The 20442-nt window shown below is 41.1% G+C and overlaps 2 protein-coding genes across 2 annotated transcripts; both read left to right on the top strand.

Annotated features, from left to right (window-relative positions):
* Positions 1–825: 825 nt before the first annotated feature.
* OTOS (otospiralin) lies at positions 826–3698 on the top strand. Its single transcript, XM_063131516.1, has 3 exons — positions 826–918; positions 1159–1185; positions 3412–3698. Exons 1-3 carry the CDS (start codon positions 861–863, stop codon positions 3594–3596), a joined length of 270 nt encoding a protein of 89 aa, XP_062987586.1. The 5' UTR covers positions 826–860; the 3' UTR covers positions 3597–3698.
* A 2251-nt stretch (positions 3699–5949) lies between these two features.
* COPS9 (COP9 signalosome subunit 9) lies at positions 5950–9657 on the top strand. Its single transcript, XM_063131515.1, has 3 exons — positions 5950–6073; positions 7737–7809; positions 9405–9657. Exons 1-3 carry the CDS (start codon positions 6011–6013, stop codon positions 9440–9442), a joined length of 174 nt encoding a protein of 57 aa, XP_062987585.1. The 5' UTR covers positions 5950–6010; the 3' UTR covers positions 9443–9657.
* The last annotated feature ends 10785 nt before the right edge of the window (positions 9658–20442 follow it).

Here is a 20442-nt window from a genome sequence, read left to right as displayed (position 1 = left end):
GGCAGATATGTTACCACAAGAGTTTAAGATCAGGACACTGGCCTTACTGACTTCATGTACTTCAGTAGCATCCAATTGATTTAAATCCTAGTCCTTTGACCTAAACTGAAATATGAGTTGGATAGTACCAAAAACTGCTAGATCTTCTTTCTGCTTTTCTTTGTTTGGTGGTGTCTTTCACATAGAATTTATTGTTTGTATTATTTCCAGGCATACTGGATTGTGCTACAGGATATTGAGGACATGTGAATTCCATATAATCGAGGTTACAATGGCAATTCGGGGTGGAATACGGCTGTGATTTGTAATGGAGCAACTACAAGTATGCCCCCATCTATCTCTATCATGTACCTACCGTTTTAGTAAATTGTTTTAGGATCACACTGTAAGCGTATCAAGATTAAAATGAAAAAAATCAGACCGCTATGCTAAGTAAGTGACGTTCCTTCCCTTAAAACTCCCCTTCAGTCACTTTGAAACAGTACAGCTATTTTGCAGCAATAGAAGCTCATTCAGGATTTTGTGGCTCAGAAGAACTACAGACCTCTGCTGATTTAAAAGGAAGGGGGGGAAAGGTGATTTCTGAAGTGAGGCTAAAATCAACCACAATCGTAAGTATTTCCTAGACATCAGATTTCAAGCAAAAAAAAAATTAGATAAAATTTGGAAAAAGAAAACAAGTCTAAGTATTTTTTTTATTTGTTTTGCAATTAATTATAACTTAATAACTCTAAAAACAACAAAAAGGTATTTTTTTATTTAAAGGCAAATGTGCAGGTTGAACTTTTCTTGCTATATTCTGGTGTTTTTCATTTATACAGACAGATCTTCAGAAACAATAATCATTCCTTTCAGAAAAGATGAAGTTAATCTTTGTGGGCATAGTTTGCTTCTGCATCTTGATGAACACACAAACAGGTATCTTCATTGGATTAGAGAAATATATCCTCTTAGAGAGTAGCTCTAGATATTACACAGCATTTGGATGTAACTAACACTTTACGTTCTTAGTAAAAGTTATAATGGTCTATAGTGATTATAAGGAAACAGAGATGATATTTTAAAAACTAGCTTAAGTACTATTTACACTTTTGTAAACTGCAACTTTTTGTTTTTCATTAGAGATCCATTGGTGATGAATTTCTTGTTTAATTACAGGTGCCAGGCCGGTTGAGGATGAGGAAGGTAAAAAGTTTGTTTGTTTGTTCATAGGTCTCTCCCCAAATCTCCTGCCACCAGTATCCCTAAAAATTGAAATACTTGCAAATGTGAAGTTTGTTCAAACTTTAGGGAAGAGATTTCAAACAGTGCATCAGAGAAAGCTACAAAGGTTTTAGATTTAGTAGGAATAGGAATTAAATAGAGCTCACAAGCCTATAAAGTCCACATAAAAGAGAAAGCTTTATTTCTTTTTAAAGAAGAAACAGGTTCTAAGATAGATTGTGAATCATGGTACAAAATTAATTAATTAATTACATCTTTATACTGCCCAATAGCCGAAGCTCTCTGGGCAGTTCACAAAAATTGTACCATGAATCAAGAATATTTTGGATGACCTCTGCTGTATCAGGAACTGCCTATGAAAAACAGTGGTGCACCCATAGTTTCTGAAGCTAGATTTCTGCATCCAGCACTTGAGCTGGGAGGAATCAGTTGCAGTGCCAGACAGATGGTCACTGATCCCCCTGGCCAGAGCACAGCAAACTTGCAGCTCAGAGAGTTGAAACCTAAATTATGCACCACAGCCAACTCAAACATGCAACTTAAGTATTATGTGGCACACTTCGCTTACCCAGGGTTATTTGGACTTGTGCCACATTTTAAAAGCCAACCATGATCTATGATTTCAGATTTGAATATTTCCAGGTCTGGCTGCTTTTTCCTTTAATCTCTCTAAACCTCACATCCTTCAAAATGCAAGTCTAGTGCCTGGGATCAGTTTTCTTTGGTGGTGGAGGATCGCAGGTATGCTAGATCTTGAGAGGCTGCACGCCTTCAAGCCAGCAGTCATTCTCAAGCTAGCTGTGGCAGTGCTATGGGCAAGGCTCCTCCCCTCCATGCCCAGAAGCAAGCCACTGGCCTCGCTGGACCAGTGGAGCAAGGACAGAGGGGGCTTCAAAATGCACCCAGATAGAAAGGTGCTAGGGAAAGCTGGTGGAACTTTCCCATTTCTGGGACGTTCAGTCAGCTTAAGCTACATTGTGAAAGAGCAGTGCTACGGGCTCTTTCTTTTATAATTTGCAATCCCTCCCCCTAAGCAACATGATTGGAGCGGGGACAAGGAGGAGACTGTGACTATTGGCTAGCCACAGATGTTAACCGCAAAGCTACCCCTCCCTCACCCCTCAGCGTCTTCCTAATATGAAAGTGTTCAGATAGCCATCCATCAACATGAAACAAGCCCTCATATCACCTAAAAAACCTTCAGACCCCCAGATTTTCGGTGTGGAGCACATACCCCTAGTAGAAACCCAAAGTTCAGACCAATCTTAAGCATATTTACTCAAGTTCAACCCTAAATGCAATGAGACTTTCTCCCTACAAAATGTGCAATGTGTTTAAGATTGTAGCTAGTGTTCTGAAAATGTTTGTTATGTCAGGCAAAAAAGTGTGAACTTCTACATTATTATTTATTATTAATATCTTCAGCTCCTGGCTGTATGCCCAAACTGATGATCAGTGTATTTACAGCCCAGAGACGTGTGTGTAGAACTATGCTACAGGTCCCATTTCCCATTCCCATTTCAAAAAATAAAACAAAGAGAAGCTATGTAGAAACCAGGATTCTGGCATCCTTGATGACACGATTTGGTCTTGACAAAGGGTTTGCCCCAGGGTGGATTCACAGAAGCAGCAGGTCATCTACATGATGCAGCCACCACTGTGAAGCCATCCAAGGGCAAACCCCAGAAACGCTGCTGAAAAAAAGTCAGGCACTTACCCCGACTTTTTTTCAGTGGAAGCTGAAAAATGGCGCCCCCTGATTGGTCACCATCAGTTGTGACAGGAAAGGGGGCAGACCTCTGTGGTAAATAATAATATTTAAAAAAAAACAACAACGGGGGTGGGAGGAATGGGCCCTGCACTTCTGTTAAAAAAAAAAATGGGAGAGGAGAGGAATGGGGCCTGTTCTCCCCCCCACCCCAATTTTTTTAAATTGTTATTATCTGTATCTACAAAGCTGCGCACATACAGATATTTTTTTTAAAAAAAAAGGCGGAAAGAATGAATGGGCAGCCAGAGGGAGGCTATAGGGAGGAGAGGTGGTCCGGGCGCCCTGCTTTCCTCTCCTCATCATCCTTTGGCTGCCTTGTTCCTCCCTGATCGGGCTCAGCAAAGCACCACCGTCAAGACAGGGGCCAGGCTATTTAACGAAATGTTATTCATGAAAATAATGTTATTTTATTTCAGACCCTTATAGAGAACCTGCATCCATGCCCTACTGGCCTTTCATGAACAACGATTTCTGGGCCTATGTGGAGTACTTCCGGACCCTGGGAGCATACCACAGGATCAATGAGATGGCCAGGACTTTCTTTGCTCACCAACCTATTGCAAATACTCTTGGATACAATGTCCCAGATCATGAGCACTAGTTCATTTGCCAGTCCTGTTTTGTTACCAACAAAGCACCAGAATTGCTAGCTTAATAACTGTGTTGTTCCAACTCTTTAAAATCAAATATATATCCTCTTATTCCTGTTTCTAAATGCAAATGCTGCTTACATAAATTTGTGTTTAGTAGACAATATATACTTAATATATACCTTTGTGCAAAACAAATAAAGAATTCTTGGATTCTAATGCAGTTGTGTATTTAGAAGCCATGTGTATACATATACCATGTGTATACCTCTCCCACACTAGAGGCCTTCAAGAGGCAGCTGGACAACCATCTGTCAGGGATGCTTTAGGATGGATTCCTGCATTGAGCAGGGGGTTGGACTCGATGGCCTTGTAGGCCCCTTCCAACTCTGCTATTCTATGATTCTATAATATTTTGGGAAGTAAATAATGCATGGAAATATGGATGTTTTACTACTACATGTACACAAGATTTTCTCAAATTGCTTAGGCCAAACAAGTAGGCTATTATTTTTGAAAGCATTTTTCCATGCACCATTTCCTATTGCTCCATTATTCAATACAAGGCACCAATGGTCCACTGGGAAGCTCATAGGGGATTTAAATGTCAATTTCACAGCATACATTTATTATTATTATTATTATTATTATTATTATTATTATTATTATTGTATGGGAAGATAGCATTTCTTCATAGAAATATGTGAATCCTCCAAGTAGACCAGGGATGGACTATATGCATGCCATCCCTGCTGTGTCCCAGTGCACCCCCTTTTAAAAAATTATTTATTTATTTATTTATTGTATTTTTATACCGCCCAATAGCTAAAGGTCTCTGGGCGGTTCATAAAAATTAAAACTATTCAAAGTATAAAACAATCAGTATAAAAGCATGATATAAAATACAATATAAAAGCACAACCAGGATAAAATCATCAGCAGTACAGAAATACAAATTTAAAATACAAATTTAAAACAGCAAAGTTAAAATTAAGTTTATAGACTGTTAAAATGGTGAGCGTCTGAAAGAAGGTGCCAGGCGAACCTCCTTAGGGAGCTCATTTCACAGCTGGGGTGCCACTGCAGAGAAGGCCCTCCTCCTAGTAGCCACCTGTCTCACTTCCTTTGGCAGGGGCTCAGACAAAATTGTTTGCTAGCTAAATTTGTCCATTTTAGTGCTCCATAGGGGATACAGTGCTAAAAGGGTCAAATTTAGCCATTTGGTAGCAGCCCACAGGGGAAGGATAGAGGACAAAAATGCCGCCTGGACCGGGTCCCACTCTTGCGCACCCTTGTTGTTAATCCTCCAGTTTTAATCCATTTCATTGCTCATGTGCTAAGAAACTGGAAGTCAATCACAAAAGTAAGTTTGGAATTTGAACCTCATAAGGCTTCTAATCGAGAGAGAGTTCATGACATCTAAGAATCCATATGCAACACAAACATAGGCATATTTATTCAGAAGAAAGTCACATTTGTGCCTTACTCCCAGGTACATATTAGGCTTGAAGCTGAACTTTAATTGTCCGGAGAGTGCTAGATCTAATTTGGCAGCAAAAGCAGTGCACATCCTAGAATACCTTCAATATAACTTCTTTAATAAAAGTGCTTCTAAACGTATGTAGAATACATTTCTCTCACCACCACTGATCAAACACAACGCACAGCCGGCTAAAATTATCTGGAGCCCGTAAGTTGAAATTGAGCATTCACTCAGGCATTCCTCAGTTGATTTAAGGGAGAAAAGGTGTTGGCACAGCACGTTTGCAAGTTAAAAGTAAACTCCACTAAATTCACAGGGTTTAAGGGCCAAAACAAAAGCTTTTCAATCTGTGTCTAGCAGCATCTTGTTTACTGCCCAAACTAGGGTCCTGATCCACATCACCCAACCCCGTGCCTACTCTAAAGTAAAAAATGAACAAAAGACATAGCTCCCAGACACATTTAAAGGCCTGTCTGTTTTAGCCCTTCTCTCTTGTAACATCCTCCTGAAAACATCTTTTCACACAGGCTTTCCCTGGGCTGTAACTTATTTTAGTTTTATATTATTATTTTTAAACTTTTAAAGCTTTATATTATGCTTTAACTTGTTGTATTTTATGGTTTAATTGTGAACTGCCCAGAGAGCCCAGGGAAGTATAAAAATGTAATAAATAAATGAAATACTAGGACTGAGCTGTCTCTCTTTAACAGGGGTGGGTGGAAGGAGATGGTCGCCATAAGCTCAGCAGCGTCTCTCCAACCCGGGTTTGGAAGCATTTCGGACCCTCTTCGCGCAATGCATTGCGGGAACGGCCCTCCTCTCGGGGACTCGGAGGAATGCCATAGACGCGTCCATCCCTCCACACTCCTAGCGCAACCGGAAGCTAATGTATCCGGAAACCGGCTGTAGGTGTGAGGTGGGTAGAACTTGACGGGAAGAGCGATGAAGCCGGCGGTGGACGAGATGTTCCCCGAGGGTGCGGGGCCTTATGTTGACCTTGATGAGGTGAGACGGCGGCAGTGGTCGTCATGGGAGGGGAGGGGGAGTCTAGCGAAGGGCGGGGTTCCTAGGGGAAATGTCCGGGCGAATGACCGTGTATGGGGTGGCTACTGTGTTTAAAAAGCGCACCGGAGGGGGTGGCGTTATTTTGTCCCCTGTCAGCATCCGTCTTCCCCATCTGCGACTGTCGCAGGAGTGGAAATGGCATCGTTTGGGGGGCTGCTGCATGGGAGGAGCTGAGCTCGTGAATCGCCTTGCAAGGGCGTGTTTGCAAGAATACGCATTTTAAAGTAGTTGTTTTAGGAATCCTCCCCCCCCCCCCCTTCCGTATATATATTATTGAGCTGGGAAAGCTGCAGAAAGGGGCAGCCCGACTGGGGCTGAAACAACTCCCCTATAAAGAAAAGTTATAACATGTGGGGCTTTTTAGCTTAGAGAAAAAAGGAAGTGGTGTGGAGAACGTGGCTAAGGAGAGGTTTCTCTCATAGTACTAGAATTACTTGCTCGCTCAATTAGACTGAATATTGGAAGATTCAGGACTGATACAAAGAAGTGCTTATTCACACAGCACATAGTTAAACAATGGAATTCACTTCCACAAGATGTAGTGATGGCCACCAACTTAAGCAACTTTTAAAGGGGATTAAACAAATTGATTGTGGATAATGTTATCATTGGCTACTAGTCATGATGGCTCTACATTACCTCCAGTATCCTAGGCAGTATGCCTCTGTATACCAGTTGCTGGGGAACATGAGTGGGAGGGTGCTATTGTGCTCATATCCTGCTTGAAGGCTTCCCTCAATGCATCTGGTTGGCCACAGTAGGAACAAAATGCTGAATTTGTTAGACCCATGGTCCAATCAAGTTTAGCTCTTCTTACATTTATTAGGAAATGAGAGTATGAATGTATTGTTATTAAATGAGCTGCTCCAGCATTGCATCCTGTTATTATTTCCAGTATTTATAGGCTATCCTGTAACTATGTTTTCAGGTCACCTTACAACAAAGTTAAAATTGAACTAAAACCTCACATAATAAATCAAAGATTAAAAAGAACATATAAAAGCAGCATAAGACTGTGTAGTAGAAATTTGAGAAATACAGCTAAAAAAGAAATCTGGGGAAATAAATCTTTGCCTGGTGCTAAACTGACATCAGGGTGCCAGGTGGGCCTCTTTGGGGCAGGGGGGTGCTTTCTATAGCTTGTTGCTACCCCTGAAAAAGTTGTTTCCCTGGTCACCTATTCATCAGGCTTGATTTGAAGGTCCATTTGGTGCTTCTTCTGTTCCACTGCTGTGTACCACCTGATATCTGACAGAATTTCTGTACATCTAGTTTTATAACAGGGATAAGGATCCTGTGGCCATCCAGATATTTTCCTCCAACTCCCATCAGCCCCAGCCAGCAGGCCTGTGGTTGGAGATGATGGAATTTGTAGTCCAACAATATCTGGAGGGCCACACATTCCCCACCCTTGCTTTATAAGGGCAAAATGGAGTCTAGGTTTGATTAAACTATTATGCTATATTTAGGTAACATAGTAAGTATTGAGTTGTGAGGCAGGTAGAAAATGACTGAGGTGCCTGTAAGCATACAATCCAAGATGAACGTTCAACGATTGTCTACATATTGTTGCTATAGTTGATAAACTATTATTTTTTCTTAGGCTGGAGGAAGTACAGGTCTGTTGATGGATCTAGCAGCCAATGAAAAGGCAGTACATGCAGACTTCTTTAATAGTAAGTGTTAGTTACATTTTTATTTTAAACCAGACATATTTATTTTAGGCACTGGCCAGTAGTACTTAAAACTGATTTCCTTTCTTTCTGATACTGAAGAAAATGGTGCCAACTTTCAGGTGCTGGAAATTAATAACTAATGACAACAACATGGCTGAGGAACAAGGTTTTTTTTTATAACCGGCAAGAAGGATTAAGCCAGAGCTGCATGGAGGGTAGTTTGATTTAAAAAAGAACACAAGGCAGCTATTAAATGATTTTTGAACATCTTCTATTAAATGGATTGCCAGCTAAATGGAAACGATTGGGGAATACTTCTGCATGATAGTAGCAACACATAGAGCACATATGTGAATCCCTCAGATTGTGTGGTAGGTGTGCCAGTCACCCCCAGGAATGTGATGAAACTGTAATACCCCATGTATTTTAGTTCTTGAGTTTTAAAAACTATGTTAGTGTGTTATTAGAGCTTCGTACTGGTGGCTTCTGCGTGGTTTTATTCTATTTTAAACTTATTTATTTGTTTATTTTATTAGATGTACTGTTTTTATATTATGTTTTACTGTATATTATGTTACTTCATAGCTTTAAGTTTTGTTTTATTTTGTGAATCACCCAGATAACTTCAGCTAAGTATTTAGATTATACTCACATATGACTTATTGGGCTCCATATGTACAATTCTTTATGGAGCTGATACCATGCAGAAACCTCTTTTGGTGACTTGCAATAGCCTTTAGTATGGAATGAAGGGGAGAGGCAGCTTCCACAAGTCCCCTTGCCAGGGATGTCACATATGCCTTTTGGCAAGTCAGAACACCCAATATCACACAGATTCCTTTCTTCCCCATGATTTGCAGAGGACTTGGGGGAAATTGCATGTTGCACTGAACCTTGGTGTTGTATCTGCCTGCTCCAAGGCTCAGCATGATATGACACCGGCCCCTGTCGTCCTGGGAAGCAGCATGAGAGATGTGAATTGCTTCTACCTGCCCTGTTGCAAAGCCCAGTGCAGTAATGTGCTCCCTCATATCCATTGGCAGACGCAGAGGACTTGAAGTAGGGGAAGGGTTGGCTGGCTGGCTGCTGAGCTAAGCCAAACGTTGTGTGATCTTAGGCAATAAGTTTGGGGAAACTGCAACTCTTTAGCTTGAACGTATGTGGAGCTAACATACAGTGAGGACTAAAAAGCTGCAATAAGGAACCCACTCCTGTCTCAGTGGGCGAAATGAACTGATGGCTGCTGTCCATCAATCACGACCCTGCACACTCAGGCAACAACTAAACTTGTAAAGCACTACTGAAGTGGGGGAGCCTTTTTAGAAGCGACTCCTTTAGAAATCAAGGTTAACAAAAGAACTCATTGGGTTGGATCCAGAAAACTATGCTTATGAAGAGGGACTTTTTCTTTAGTAATAACAGCCTTCCCATTTTCAGTTGAATCTCTTGTTAACTTCATTAAGTGGATTCAGATCTCTTTCCTTATGAGAAATAAACTTGATATTATTGATTAATATTTCTTTAATTCTGAATAATGAAGATGCCTAATAAGTGTATGCATCCTGTATGGTGTTAATCTATTGTCTTTTTGTTAGATTTCGAAGATATGTTTGACGACGATGATATCCAGTGAAATTCATCTTCCAGCTGTGCTGTATACTTAAGTTTTTGTTGTAGAGGCACACTGTGTTCTAAACAAAGAGAAAATGTCAATATTGTGCCTGAGACATGGAAGAACACTACGAAAGGCAAAAGAATGATGAAGAGGAGAATTGTGGAGTTGTTTCCCACTAGAAAATGTGTAGATATGCAATATTTCTGGCTTGCTTCAATAAAATCTAAACAATCTCTTGTGTATTTCTTTATTTTGAAGATTTATACCCTGCCTTGCAATTGAATGGTTCTCGAGTTGGCTTACAAGCAACAGGTTATAATAGTATCTCCACACAGAGATATACACATGGGTGCAGCACAACATTCAACCCAGTAACCCAAGTTCTTAATAAAAATACATTAAACCTGGTGCGCAGGATTTTAAAAGGCCCCGTAGGGAAGGGAAGCATAGTCCAGCCGAAGCAGGGCTTTGATTTGGGAATCCTTCTCTCAGGACAGCTACTGGTAACGGCCCTACGTGGGGAAGGGAAAGTGCAGCTGGAATAGGGGGCTGGGGTGATCTTTGCCTGCTTTCTTCTCTTCTAGGATCTTTCACATTCAGCAGTGTAAATGGGTGTGTGTGGGGGGGGGGGGGATCCAAGCAGGCTGTGAGATGGTCTTTGCCTATCTGCCTCTTTTCCCCACTGTAGTGAGATGTAGTTCTGCTTCTGATAGCAATTTTTTCTAAATGTGCATCTTTGCACATATAAATTACCATATGCAAATCTTATGCAAATCATCACACTCTGCTGGGTTGGTGCATTTTGCTCTTTTTGGGCAAAGTGAAAGTAGACACCCTGAACAACATTCAAAAGCAGCTCCTTAAGCAATTCCTATACTGCTGTTATCTGTAAAGAATTGTCCTCTGTTCTTTGATCTTACTGTCCATATTTAGCCCTTTTGGAAGAAATAAATTTTATATAGTGCTGTGCCAAAACCCCACATAGCCTTAGTGTGCCTTTCCTCCCTTGGGGCACTTCTGCCTATTGAGTGCCCAAAAGCTGAGACAGGAACTGCTGTACTTCTTGCTTTTCTTGTTGTTAAAAAGGACTTAATAACCAAGCAAAACCAAAACGCTTCTCAACTGTCAGGCACTCTCCCTGGCTAAATCCTCTAGGGAGTGTTTCAAGAAACTCAAGCAGCCAGAGAGGCTGCAAGGACAGAAGGGGGTGGGAATGGATGTGTGTGTGCGCACACGCATACTCCTCAGCCACCTTCTCTGCCCTGAGACATTTCTCTGAAATTCTCACCCCTTACCACAATTTTTGAGTGGAATTTCTTTTCATCCCTCCTCCCCCAACGAACGGTGGAAAATAAATAGATCAAAAGTTTTGACACAGTGCTAATTTTATCATAGATCAATGTCAGTGACTGGTTGAGCTGTTTTTGGGCTTGGGCCAAAACTTTTTACAATGGTCCTTTGCTTGAGCATCAAGCAAAGTGAATAAAATTTGAATTATTAGTGTTGAAACTTGGTTAAAAAGTTTATATACACAGCCACATTCTCTTACCTTGCCTACAAGTAGCTAAGAAGTCACAATTCATGGGACAGAAACACCCTTGGTTGCTCTGATGACTTATGCCAGGGATGGATGGGAGTGCAACTGCGTTGGCTCTTCTGGGCCTCTCAGTGGCTTCCGATACCATGGACCATGGTATCGTTCTGGATTGTTTATCTGGATTGATCTTGGGAAGCAGAGTTTTAAAGTGGTTCCAGTCCTTCCTGTAGAAGCGGTCTCAGAAGGTGGTGCTGGGGGGGGGGGGGGAGAGCTTCTGTTCCTCCCCATGGCTGTTAGCCTGTGGGGTTCCACAAGTTCTATCTTTAATAAGAATAATACTTTATTTCTTACCCACCTCTCTACTTGTCCTCCATCCTTTTGAACATCTACATGAAACCGGTGGAGAAGTCATCAGGAGATTTGGACTGAAATGTCATCAGTATGGGGATGATACTCTGCCTCTCATTCCATTTGCACATCCCAGGGAGGCTGGTGAACTCGCGAACCAGTGTCTAGTGGCTGTTTTGGGATGGATGAAGGTGAACAAGTTGGAACTTAATCCAGACAAAACAAGGTACTGTGGGTCAGAGATACTTCTCCAGATGGAGGTTTACAACTCAGATGGGGTTGCACTCTCCCTAAAAGAGCAAGTGTGCAGTCTGGGAGGCCTCCTGGACTCAGCTAACTGGGGAAGCCCAAGTACATTGATATATATATATATATATATATATATATATATATATATATATATATATTATAATAATAATAAGTGGCCACAGTGTCCAGGAGTGCATTTTACCAACTTAGGCTGGGATGCCAGCTGCCACTTTAAGAGATGGCAGACTTTGCCCCAGTTATACATGTGCTATGGTGGTGGTCCACTGTATGTGGGGCTATAGTTAAAGAAGGTTCAGAAACTTCAGCAGGTGCAGAATGCAGCTGTTTGAGTATTATTGGGGACAAAATTATTCAATCACATAATGCCTATACTGCACCAGCTGCACTAGTTACTGGTGCATTTCTGAGCCCAATTCAAAGTGCTGGTTTTGACCGTTAATGTAAGCCTATGGGGCAGGGTCTTGCTATTTACTGTTTTACTCTGTACAGCACCATGTACATTGATGGTGCTATATAAATAAATAAATAATAATAATAATAATAATAATAATAATAATAATAATAATAATAATAAATGGTTTGGAACCAAGTTACTTGAAGAGCCTCCTTCATCCATATCAGCCTGAACACACTTTGAGATCAGAAAGAGAAGTCCTTCTGCCCATTGATGAAAGCAGTGAGGTGGGTGACCACATGTGAGAGGGCCTTCTTCGCGACGACCCCACACTCTTGGAACACGTTGCATTCATGTCTGCCATACTTCGTGGTCCGCCGTGCTATTTCATTGCAAGCTTTTAAGAAGGTCTTGAAAATATTATTTTACCTTGGTCTTCATTTGATATGACTGTTGTTGCTGCTGCTGTTATTTTTGTTGCTTTTATTGTTGGCTTTTATTTTTGTTTTTATTGGCATTTTACTGTGTTCATGTTTTTATTGCTTTTTACATTTTAAATATATATATATATATATATATATATATATATATACTAGCTGTACCCTGCCACGCATTGCTGTGGCTCAGTCTGGTTAATTTTAAAAGAAAGAAAAGACAAAGCGGATGTTTCTAATATGTTTAATTTCACAATGCTTGTGGATATACAATATTTTTAGTTGTTCCATTGTCTGTGTAGATATAGAGATTGTCTGGTTTGCCGACTCTAGAACACGCAACATATAATTGTCCATGTGAGAAGCAATCTGTGTCTAGATCTAAACCGCACAATTCTTAAGATTGGCCCTGAGCTTTGTTGATGGTGATTGCAAACGCCAATCGAATTGGGAATTGCAATCTCTTAAATTGAAATGGCATATCTGTTGGAATCATAGGAATGCGAGGAATGAGGACATCTTCAACTTTGAAAGGTCCTGTCAAGATTGATCTCCGACTATAACAATTGCCACTTCGTCTATAGTTGGAGCATTGAATCTTCGCACATGTTCTCCAGCAGGCGTTTTGTCAGCATGAATAACAATCTTGTGTGTATCAGATGGCATCATGTCAATTGCTGTTTTGAACAAATGTACTAAATTGTTTTTTTTCGTGAAGTAGCTGTTGCAGTTTTGAAACGATGGACCTTTTTATGCCGGTATAAATTCCGCAGCATGCATTCAATTCATCATTGCCATCACCAATGAAATACATTTGTAGGAATTTATGTTGACTATCTTGAAACGGAAGGAAGGAGCCGGCTTTATGATAAATTTGTCCTTTGACTTTGAAAGTTGGCATAAATGGAGCTGTGATGATTTCTGCGCCGAACGACATCATTTGGAAGCATGAGTTGTATTTCCTGATGTTAGATAGGAAATGCTTTGATTCTGCAGTATATCCGGCAAGCAAAGTTTGTAATGGCTCTGGTGGTTCTCCAAATTGAGGCAGTTTAATTTTTCCAGCAGTGCAACACATTCCTTTTGTTTCTCCATTAAATTTAAGAGCCTTGCATCTTCCTCAGTCTGATTTGCAATTTCTCATTGTAGTGCTTCCGCTCCGCGAGTACGACGACCTAAGTGTGATCTTCTGCGAGGCATTATTTGGATGAAGTAAAGCAGATTGTTTGGTTTTTTAAAAAGGATGTTTTTACGGTGAGAGGGTTAGTGGAAACTCCTGGCAGTTACCTTTCTTCAGAACGTGTAACTGTCATAGGTGTGACATCTATATTCACTCAGCCAATTGTGAGAAAACATGCAAATAGGAGAGGAGGCAGAGGCAGTGGATTGGCCTACTGGTTGGCGATGTCACAATGATCAGCAGGACTGGTTTTGAGGAGGCCTATTTCTTTGATTTTAAGACAAACCTTTGACCCCATATAGAACATAGTTACATAACAACGCTCGCGTATTTGAATGCAACGCTGTGTCAAAATTTCAAAGCAATCGGTGAAGAACTTTCGGAGATATAACGTCTGTTTCGAACGGACATTTACATTTATATATATATATATAATTGCTATAAGCCGCCTTGGGAGGGTTTCGGCCCTGAAAGGCAGCCGAGAAATATTTTAAATAAATAAAATAGGGAATACAAAAATTCACGCTCTCATTTGTATTATTTTTGGGGTACATTTTTTTGGGTACATATTTTTGGGGTACATGTATCCCAGCCACTCTAGAGTTAAGGGATCTCAGCATATTCTTTATTGTACATTTTACTTATGTAGAGTTTGCCAGTCAGAATCCTACCTCTTTCCATAAGCAATTTAAATACAACTTGTGCAGACAATTTAAAATCTAGAATACCCAAGCAATGGGTTGTTATATAAGTATAAATTGTCATCTGGAAAGCCTCATCTAATTAGGAAGAAAGTCGTATGGTACTTGGGCCACTCACAACTTTCCTGACTGCTGGAGAGCCCAGAACTTTTGGCCAATGAAAATATTCTTGGAGAATGGATAAGACTTATTTGAGATCTCATTTGACTTCTTGCCATTATGTGGTTCTTTATTCTGCAGTTTATTCTGACTTCTGGTACTTTATGCCAAGGGTTTCATAAAAATGCTGAATATTCTTTATGGAACATTCTGAATGTTTCTTCCAAAACAGACCAGTGTTTCGATGAATATCTCAATTGTGCTCATGTTTCTTCCTTAGTCTGAGGAAGCTGGCTATTTTCTTTGATGTGTTAGATGTGGCACAATGTAAACACAAGTTTGGGGACAATGATATGCTGTGCTCTCTCTCTGCCCCACCCCCCTGCCGCACTCCCTCCTTCTCTGTGTGTGTATGAATCCAAGCTATTGGCCAAGTGGAATGAAATATTAATGCCAAAATCAGAAAAGCAGTGGTAATTAAACATGCTGGGTTGGGCTGGGCTGGGCTGATGCATTGAATGAAATTGCATGTCTGCTTTCACAGAACAGGACAATCCACACTCAAGGTTAAGTATGGGTTGAATGTTGATTGACGTTGAACTATGGGTGGTCTTGTTGTGTGAACTCAGCTGTAGGAGCAATCCATGGTTTGTAAACCATGAACAACCCTCGAAGAGAATACATGATTTGTTGTGGGGTTGTGAACTGTGGGTTGTTTGTGGTTAACAAATTTGTCTTGTTCAATTTTAGTTTAAAGACCAAGAAACCTAAGAAACGTTGCCCATCAACAGTTGCCACCTGGCAAACAGACTGAACAGGCAGCCACGCTAGTCACCATCTTCCACACTATGTAGAGATGTACTGTATTTCTATTAAATTAATAATCATTCTAAATTTGCATAAATACATATACATCAACATACGCATGTTTTATGCAAATCAGTCTCTCCTTTTGTTCTCTTTTTGAGTGATGTGTTTCTTCTTTCTTTGGCAATTTGTATGGGGCCACCCTATTGTGAGGAAAAGCTTTTGGCCTTGGCCTATACAACTGATGCATTTAGGCTTCAGTTGGCCAGGTGGCCTGTTTCTATGAGATCAGCCCACTATTTGAAGAGCTGCCAGTGGGCAGTCCTCTATTTGAAGGTGTCGTCTGTTTGAAAAGCTCTCTGGTTTAAAGATAAAGAACCATCAGAAACGAGAGCAGGGGACTTGAAGATGCTCTTCAGCAGTTAACTCCTGGACAAGAGTCTGAGCAGGCACATAATAGGGGAAGCCACAGTCTTCCCAATATGGTGATATTCATTGTATTTCTATTATAATAATTATTTTGTATCAACCCACATGTGCACATTTTATGCCATTCAGCTCCCTCTTCTGTCCTCTTTTTGGGTGATGCATAAGCAGCCCCTTTCTCACTCATGCTGAACTTAGGGAGGCACCAGGAGCATGAATGGTGGGTGCGATCCTCTCCTTCATGCACGGAATGCTTGGTGTGGGGTTGTGTGAAGAACCTGCTCTATCCTAAGAAATTGGCTCAGAAATGAATGTCAGTTTTATTATGTGCTTTTCCCAGCAACTTGAATTTCACATACAACTATCTATTTTGCTTATTCTCTAATTGGTGTAACCCCAGTTCTCACAGTCTGGCAAGCTTGGGATTTCCTATCAAACAGGGAAGTCTCTTTTTTCTGAGTTTTTTAACCCCTGACCAGTTCTTCTGCTTTCATTAACACAGACAAGTTAAATCTCTGACCCTGCAAAAATTTATGTACATACTTAATGTTCTGCCTTGAGAGAGCAATCAATAGGATTTGAGCTCATGGATAGACCTTTAAAGGAAGTGGGGCTTCTAGGGGCTGTGAGAACTCTAAACTTATTTGACAATGTAATTGTATGTAACAATACAGTGGCAGATGAATCGTGAGTTCATAGAGGAGGTTAAAGTAACAAAAAGTTGAAATAATCTGCACTGGCTGTAATTTGCAATAAGACCAATTTATTCAGCAAGTAAGTTTACTTTATTTACCTAGCTCTTTTCACTTTTAATTTTTAACCTTACATTCCTTTAGTGGTCTAAAGGTTTTGTGACATTTTTAGAGTTAACGATTACTGATATTTGTGATGCTGCTGTGAGTTTTATTCATTTTATTCTCCACTGTTGGTTTTTACGCTGATTTTAAATTATAATCCTTTAGGTATCAATTGTCATTTGTTGAAAGCAACCCCAAGAAAGTTTGTTAAAGCTTTTGTTATCAATGTAAACCAGGGCTACTGAACCTGTGGCCTTCCAGGTAATGCTGGAAGAGAACTTGAGAAGAGCCATGCTGGAGCAGACCAAGAGTCCATCTAGTCCAGCATTCTGTCTACACAGTGAAAAACCAGCTGCCCACAGGAAATCCAGAAGCAGGAGATGAGAGCAACAGCACCCTCCTGCCCATTTCCCCCAGCAACTGGAGTACATAGGCATACTGCCTTTGATACTGGAGGTAGCATATAGCCAACAGGACTAGCAGCCACTGTGACAGGCTTCGCTTCTAGGAATTTGTCCAATATCCTTTTAAAACCATCCAAATTGGGGGCCATCACTACATCTTGTGGGAGTGAATTCCATAGATTAGCTATGTGCTGTTTGAAGAAGTATTTCCTTTTCTTTATCCTGAATCTCCTGCCGATGAGTTTCATGGGATGACCCCATTGGCTTCTAGTATTAAATGTCTCCGTATCTACATTCTGCAGAGTTCTCATCATTCTTGACCATAGCCCATGCTGCCTTTGGCTGATGGGAATTGTAGTCCAACATCATCTGGAGGACCACAGATTCCCCACTACTGTCATAAAATAAATAAGTATGAGGTTCCACAAGAATTAAGCATTATCAACAAAACAAAAAGTTAATCTTGGGCAATGAAAAATGATACCTGTTGCCAGTGTCTGGTTAAGAAGCAACAGAATAATGTGTGTGTATAATACATTCATTAATCCATTCATTACTTATATAATACTTAATATTATAAAATATCTAACTGGTTTACATTTTTCTGTCGATTAACCTGTATGCCAGCCTTGCCTAATGTAGTGCTTTAGATGCTTTGGACTATGAGCTTTATCACACCAGTGTTATACTGTGCAATCACTGTGAATTGCATGCAAAGGACTCCAAAGTTTTCCAGTTTATAATCTGCTTTTATTGTGAAGTACTCTGAAATTTTCCAGTTTATAATAGGGCTGTGCACGGAGCCCCCCCCCCGATCTGCTTCTCATCCAGATCCACAACTTCTGAATCGGGTCCGCTCCGCTCTGCAGCGATCCGCCTATGGTCCGCTCCGCTTCACTGCGGAGCTCCAGATCCAAATCTGAGCTCCGTGTTTTCCCCTCCATAGACTTGCATTGAAATTCACACACCTATAACTTTTTTTCTGTTAATGTTAGAAACCTCAAAAATCATCAACATGAGAGCTTATCCATGTATCTACATTCACGCCTAGTTAGAAGTAAATCCAAGCATCCCCTGATTTTTGGGGAATTTTTGAAAATCCTACACCCCATTTTCAGAAATGGGATTTACTCCGACATTTTTACAGGTACAAACTTGAAAGAATGCCATCTAGATCCACATTCATGGCAAGCTTCAAGCAAACCTCATCAACTCCTCATTTTTGGCGATTCCCCCCCCCTTTTAACTCACCCCAATTCAAGTCCCATGCTAGAACTCCGTCAGTTTTCATGTTAGAAACCTCAAAATTGGCACCATGAGAGCTTATCCATGTATCCACATTCATGCCCAGTTGGAAGGAATTCCAAGCATGCCCTGATTTTGGGAGAATATATGAAAAATCCCCCACAAAAAAGGACAGTACTATGCCCATAAGGAAACCATACCTACCCATCCATTGCAAAGTGCTTGCCCATAGCAATCAATAGCACAGATGATCTGGGGGAATCAAGATTTTTTCTAAATAAGGATGATCTTCATCTCCGGTGAAACACTTCCAAAAATGCACACACACACCAAGAATTTTTGTGAACCGCCCAGAGATCTTCGGCTATTGGGCGGTATAGAAATGTAATAAATAAATAAATAAATAAATAAATCTTAAACAGGGTGAGCGTGCAATGCAGCTGCCTTTTATCACACGGAAAGATACCCTGAGTCAAAGCAAGAAACGCACAAACCATCCTTGCAAGGCGGGCACAGAGGAGGACAGGCAGCATGCCCCTTTAGCCCTGGCAGCAAGCATGCCAGAGGCTTGTGGGGTTGAACCACAAAGCCCGTCATCTAGTATATCTCCCAGGCACCAAGAGGGCAGAGAGGCAGGCAGAGATCTATGGGGAAGTAAGTCCCAGCAGATACCCCACAACAACAGCACCCAGGCGGAGGTGGGAAGGCAGGCATGCAGCAGACATTTCTGGGGGCACAACGAAGTGAGCCAAGGATTGTTTCAAAGCCAGTAATGCAAACCGTCCCTGTGAGGCGGGAACAGCACAGAGAGATGCCTTTTCTTTTGCATCCCATAACTGGGGGACTAGGAGGATAAGAGTAAAGCTTTGTGATCCTTGCTTCAGAGTTGATTGACTACACTGTGATCACACAGCCATTAGTAAACAATAATAATAATGTTAATAATAGCACTACTACTACTACTACTACTAATAATAATAATAATAATAATAATAATAATAATCAACAACAACAACAACAACAACAATAAGAAGTTTAACCACAATGAAAGCCTGCCTGACTTCACTGAAGAGGGAAAGCCAGGAGAGCTTGGGCTATGGGGTGGTATATAAATTTAATAATAAATAAACACAGCAGGGGTGGAATTAAAGCACTGCAGCAGTGTTGCTGAATCACAACAACAAGAAGATTAAAAAAAAAGGCTATGTCTGTCTTTTACCAGTAAGAGGAAAGTGGACGTGCCCAGGGGGAGGGGGAACTGTGCCAATTTCACTGGTCCTGTCTAGGTACCAGTCTTTCAGAAGCTACCACACACTTCAACTCATGAGTGGCATGGTAGCTTCACTGGCTAACCTTTGGAGGGTTCTGATGACCCTCCAGGGCAGGAGTGTGCACGGGGCACGTCCACATGCCCTATGGACATCATCCCCTTGCACCACATCTATTCAGTTGTTCACCAAGGTTAGGGTGGGTAGCAGTGCTATGTTTCCTATCTGTTATTTATTTGCTTAGTATATGATTTAAGGCTGTGTTTGTGCGTTTGGTGTGACTACTGTTTCAAAAACCACTGGGAAAGTCCATTCAGAGACTAAGAAAGAAAAGTTTCCCAGTATCCCAAGTTACTAAGTATCCCATTTTGCTTATCCCCCCTCCAACTTTGGGATTGGAGGATGCTTCATCAGGTGATCACGATTGGGAGTTGAATCTGCTTCTCATCACTTCAAAAAAAGGTACTCCCTCCTGCTTTTTTTACCCTATTTTAAAAAAATTATAGCAAGCAAACTTAAGCACAAAAACTGCTGAAAATAGGCACAAATGCCCCCCATCCATGACTATCTAAGCACATTCAGTTTCAAGGATGTAGCTTGAAAAACAAAAATGTTATACGCTAATTTGTTCCGCAATGCAATCCTATGTGGAAAATATCCAAAATGGCAGGCTTAGCACTCTGCGTAAAAGCGAATTATTCGCTTTCGGTCGCTTCTCTTTGCCATGCTTCGCTAGCCACCCGATCCGCTTCTCCTTCACCTGTAACGGAGGTGAATCAGGCCGCTCTGCTATCACTTCTAAGAACCGAAGGGAAGCGGAGCACAGCCCTAATTTATAATCTGCTTTGACTGTGAAGTACCCCCATGCATCCTGCTTTAATTGTGCTATAAAGGGAAAAGACCCACCCTATTTTGCTACTACTTTTGGAGAGAATCATATGTACCTGCCTGGATCTTAAGATCATCTACAGGGGCCCTTCTCTGTGAGCCCCTGCCAAAGGAAATGAGGCAGGTGGCTACTAGGAGGAGGGCTTTCTCCGCTGTGGCACCCAGGCTGTGGAATGAGCTCCCCAGAGAGGTCTGCCTGGTGCCTACACTGTACTCCTTT

This window comes from Elgaria multicarinata, chromosome 8 (genome assembly GCF_023053635.1).
Source record: "Elgaria multicarinata webbii isolate HBS135686 ecotype San Diego chromosome 8, rElgMul1.1.pri, whole genome shotgun sequence".
In the NCBI taxonomy this organism is placed as follows: Eukaryota; Metazoa; Chordata; class Lepidosauria; order Squamata; family Anguidae; genus Elgaria; species Elgaria multicarinata.
The sequence above is the reverse complement of the archived record's forward strand: the minus strand, read 5'-3'. Positions and strand labels throughout refer to the sequence as shown.

What these genes read in the sequence shown, in the direction of transcription:
- OTOS (XM_063131516.1), top strand. Translation starts at nt 861, where the DNA reads ATGAAGTTAATCTTTGTGGGCATAGTTTGCTTCTGCATCTTGATGAAC. An exon ending in CTTGATGAACACACAAACAG is followed by an intron (nt 919 to 1,158) that starts GTATCTTCATTG and finishes GTTTAATTACAG; the next exon opens with GTGCCAGGCCGGTTGAGGAT. An exon ending in GCCGGTTGAGGATGAGGAAG is followed by an intron (nt 1,186 to 3,411) that starts GTAAAAAGTTTG and finishes ATTTTATTTCAG; the next exon opens with ACCCTTATAGAGAACCTGCA.
- COPS9 (XM_063131515.1), top strand. Translation starts at nt 6,011, where the DNA reads ATGAAGCCGGCGGTGGACGAGATGTTCCCCGAGGGTGCGGGGCCTTAT. An exon ending in CTTATGTTGACCTTGATGAG is followed by an intron (nt 6,074 to 7,736) that starts GTGAGACGGCGG and finishes ATTTTTTCTTAG; the next exon opens with GCTGGAGGAAGTACAGGTCT. An exon ending in ACATGCAGACTTCTTTAATA is followed by an intron (nt 7,810 to 9,404) that starts GTAAGTGTTAGT and finishes TCTTTTTGTTAG; the next exon opens with ATTTCGAAGATATGTTTGAC.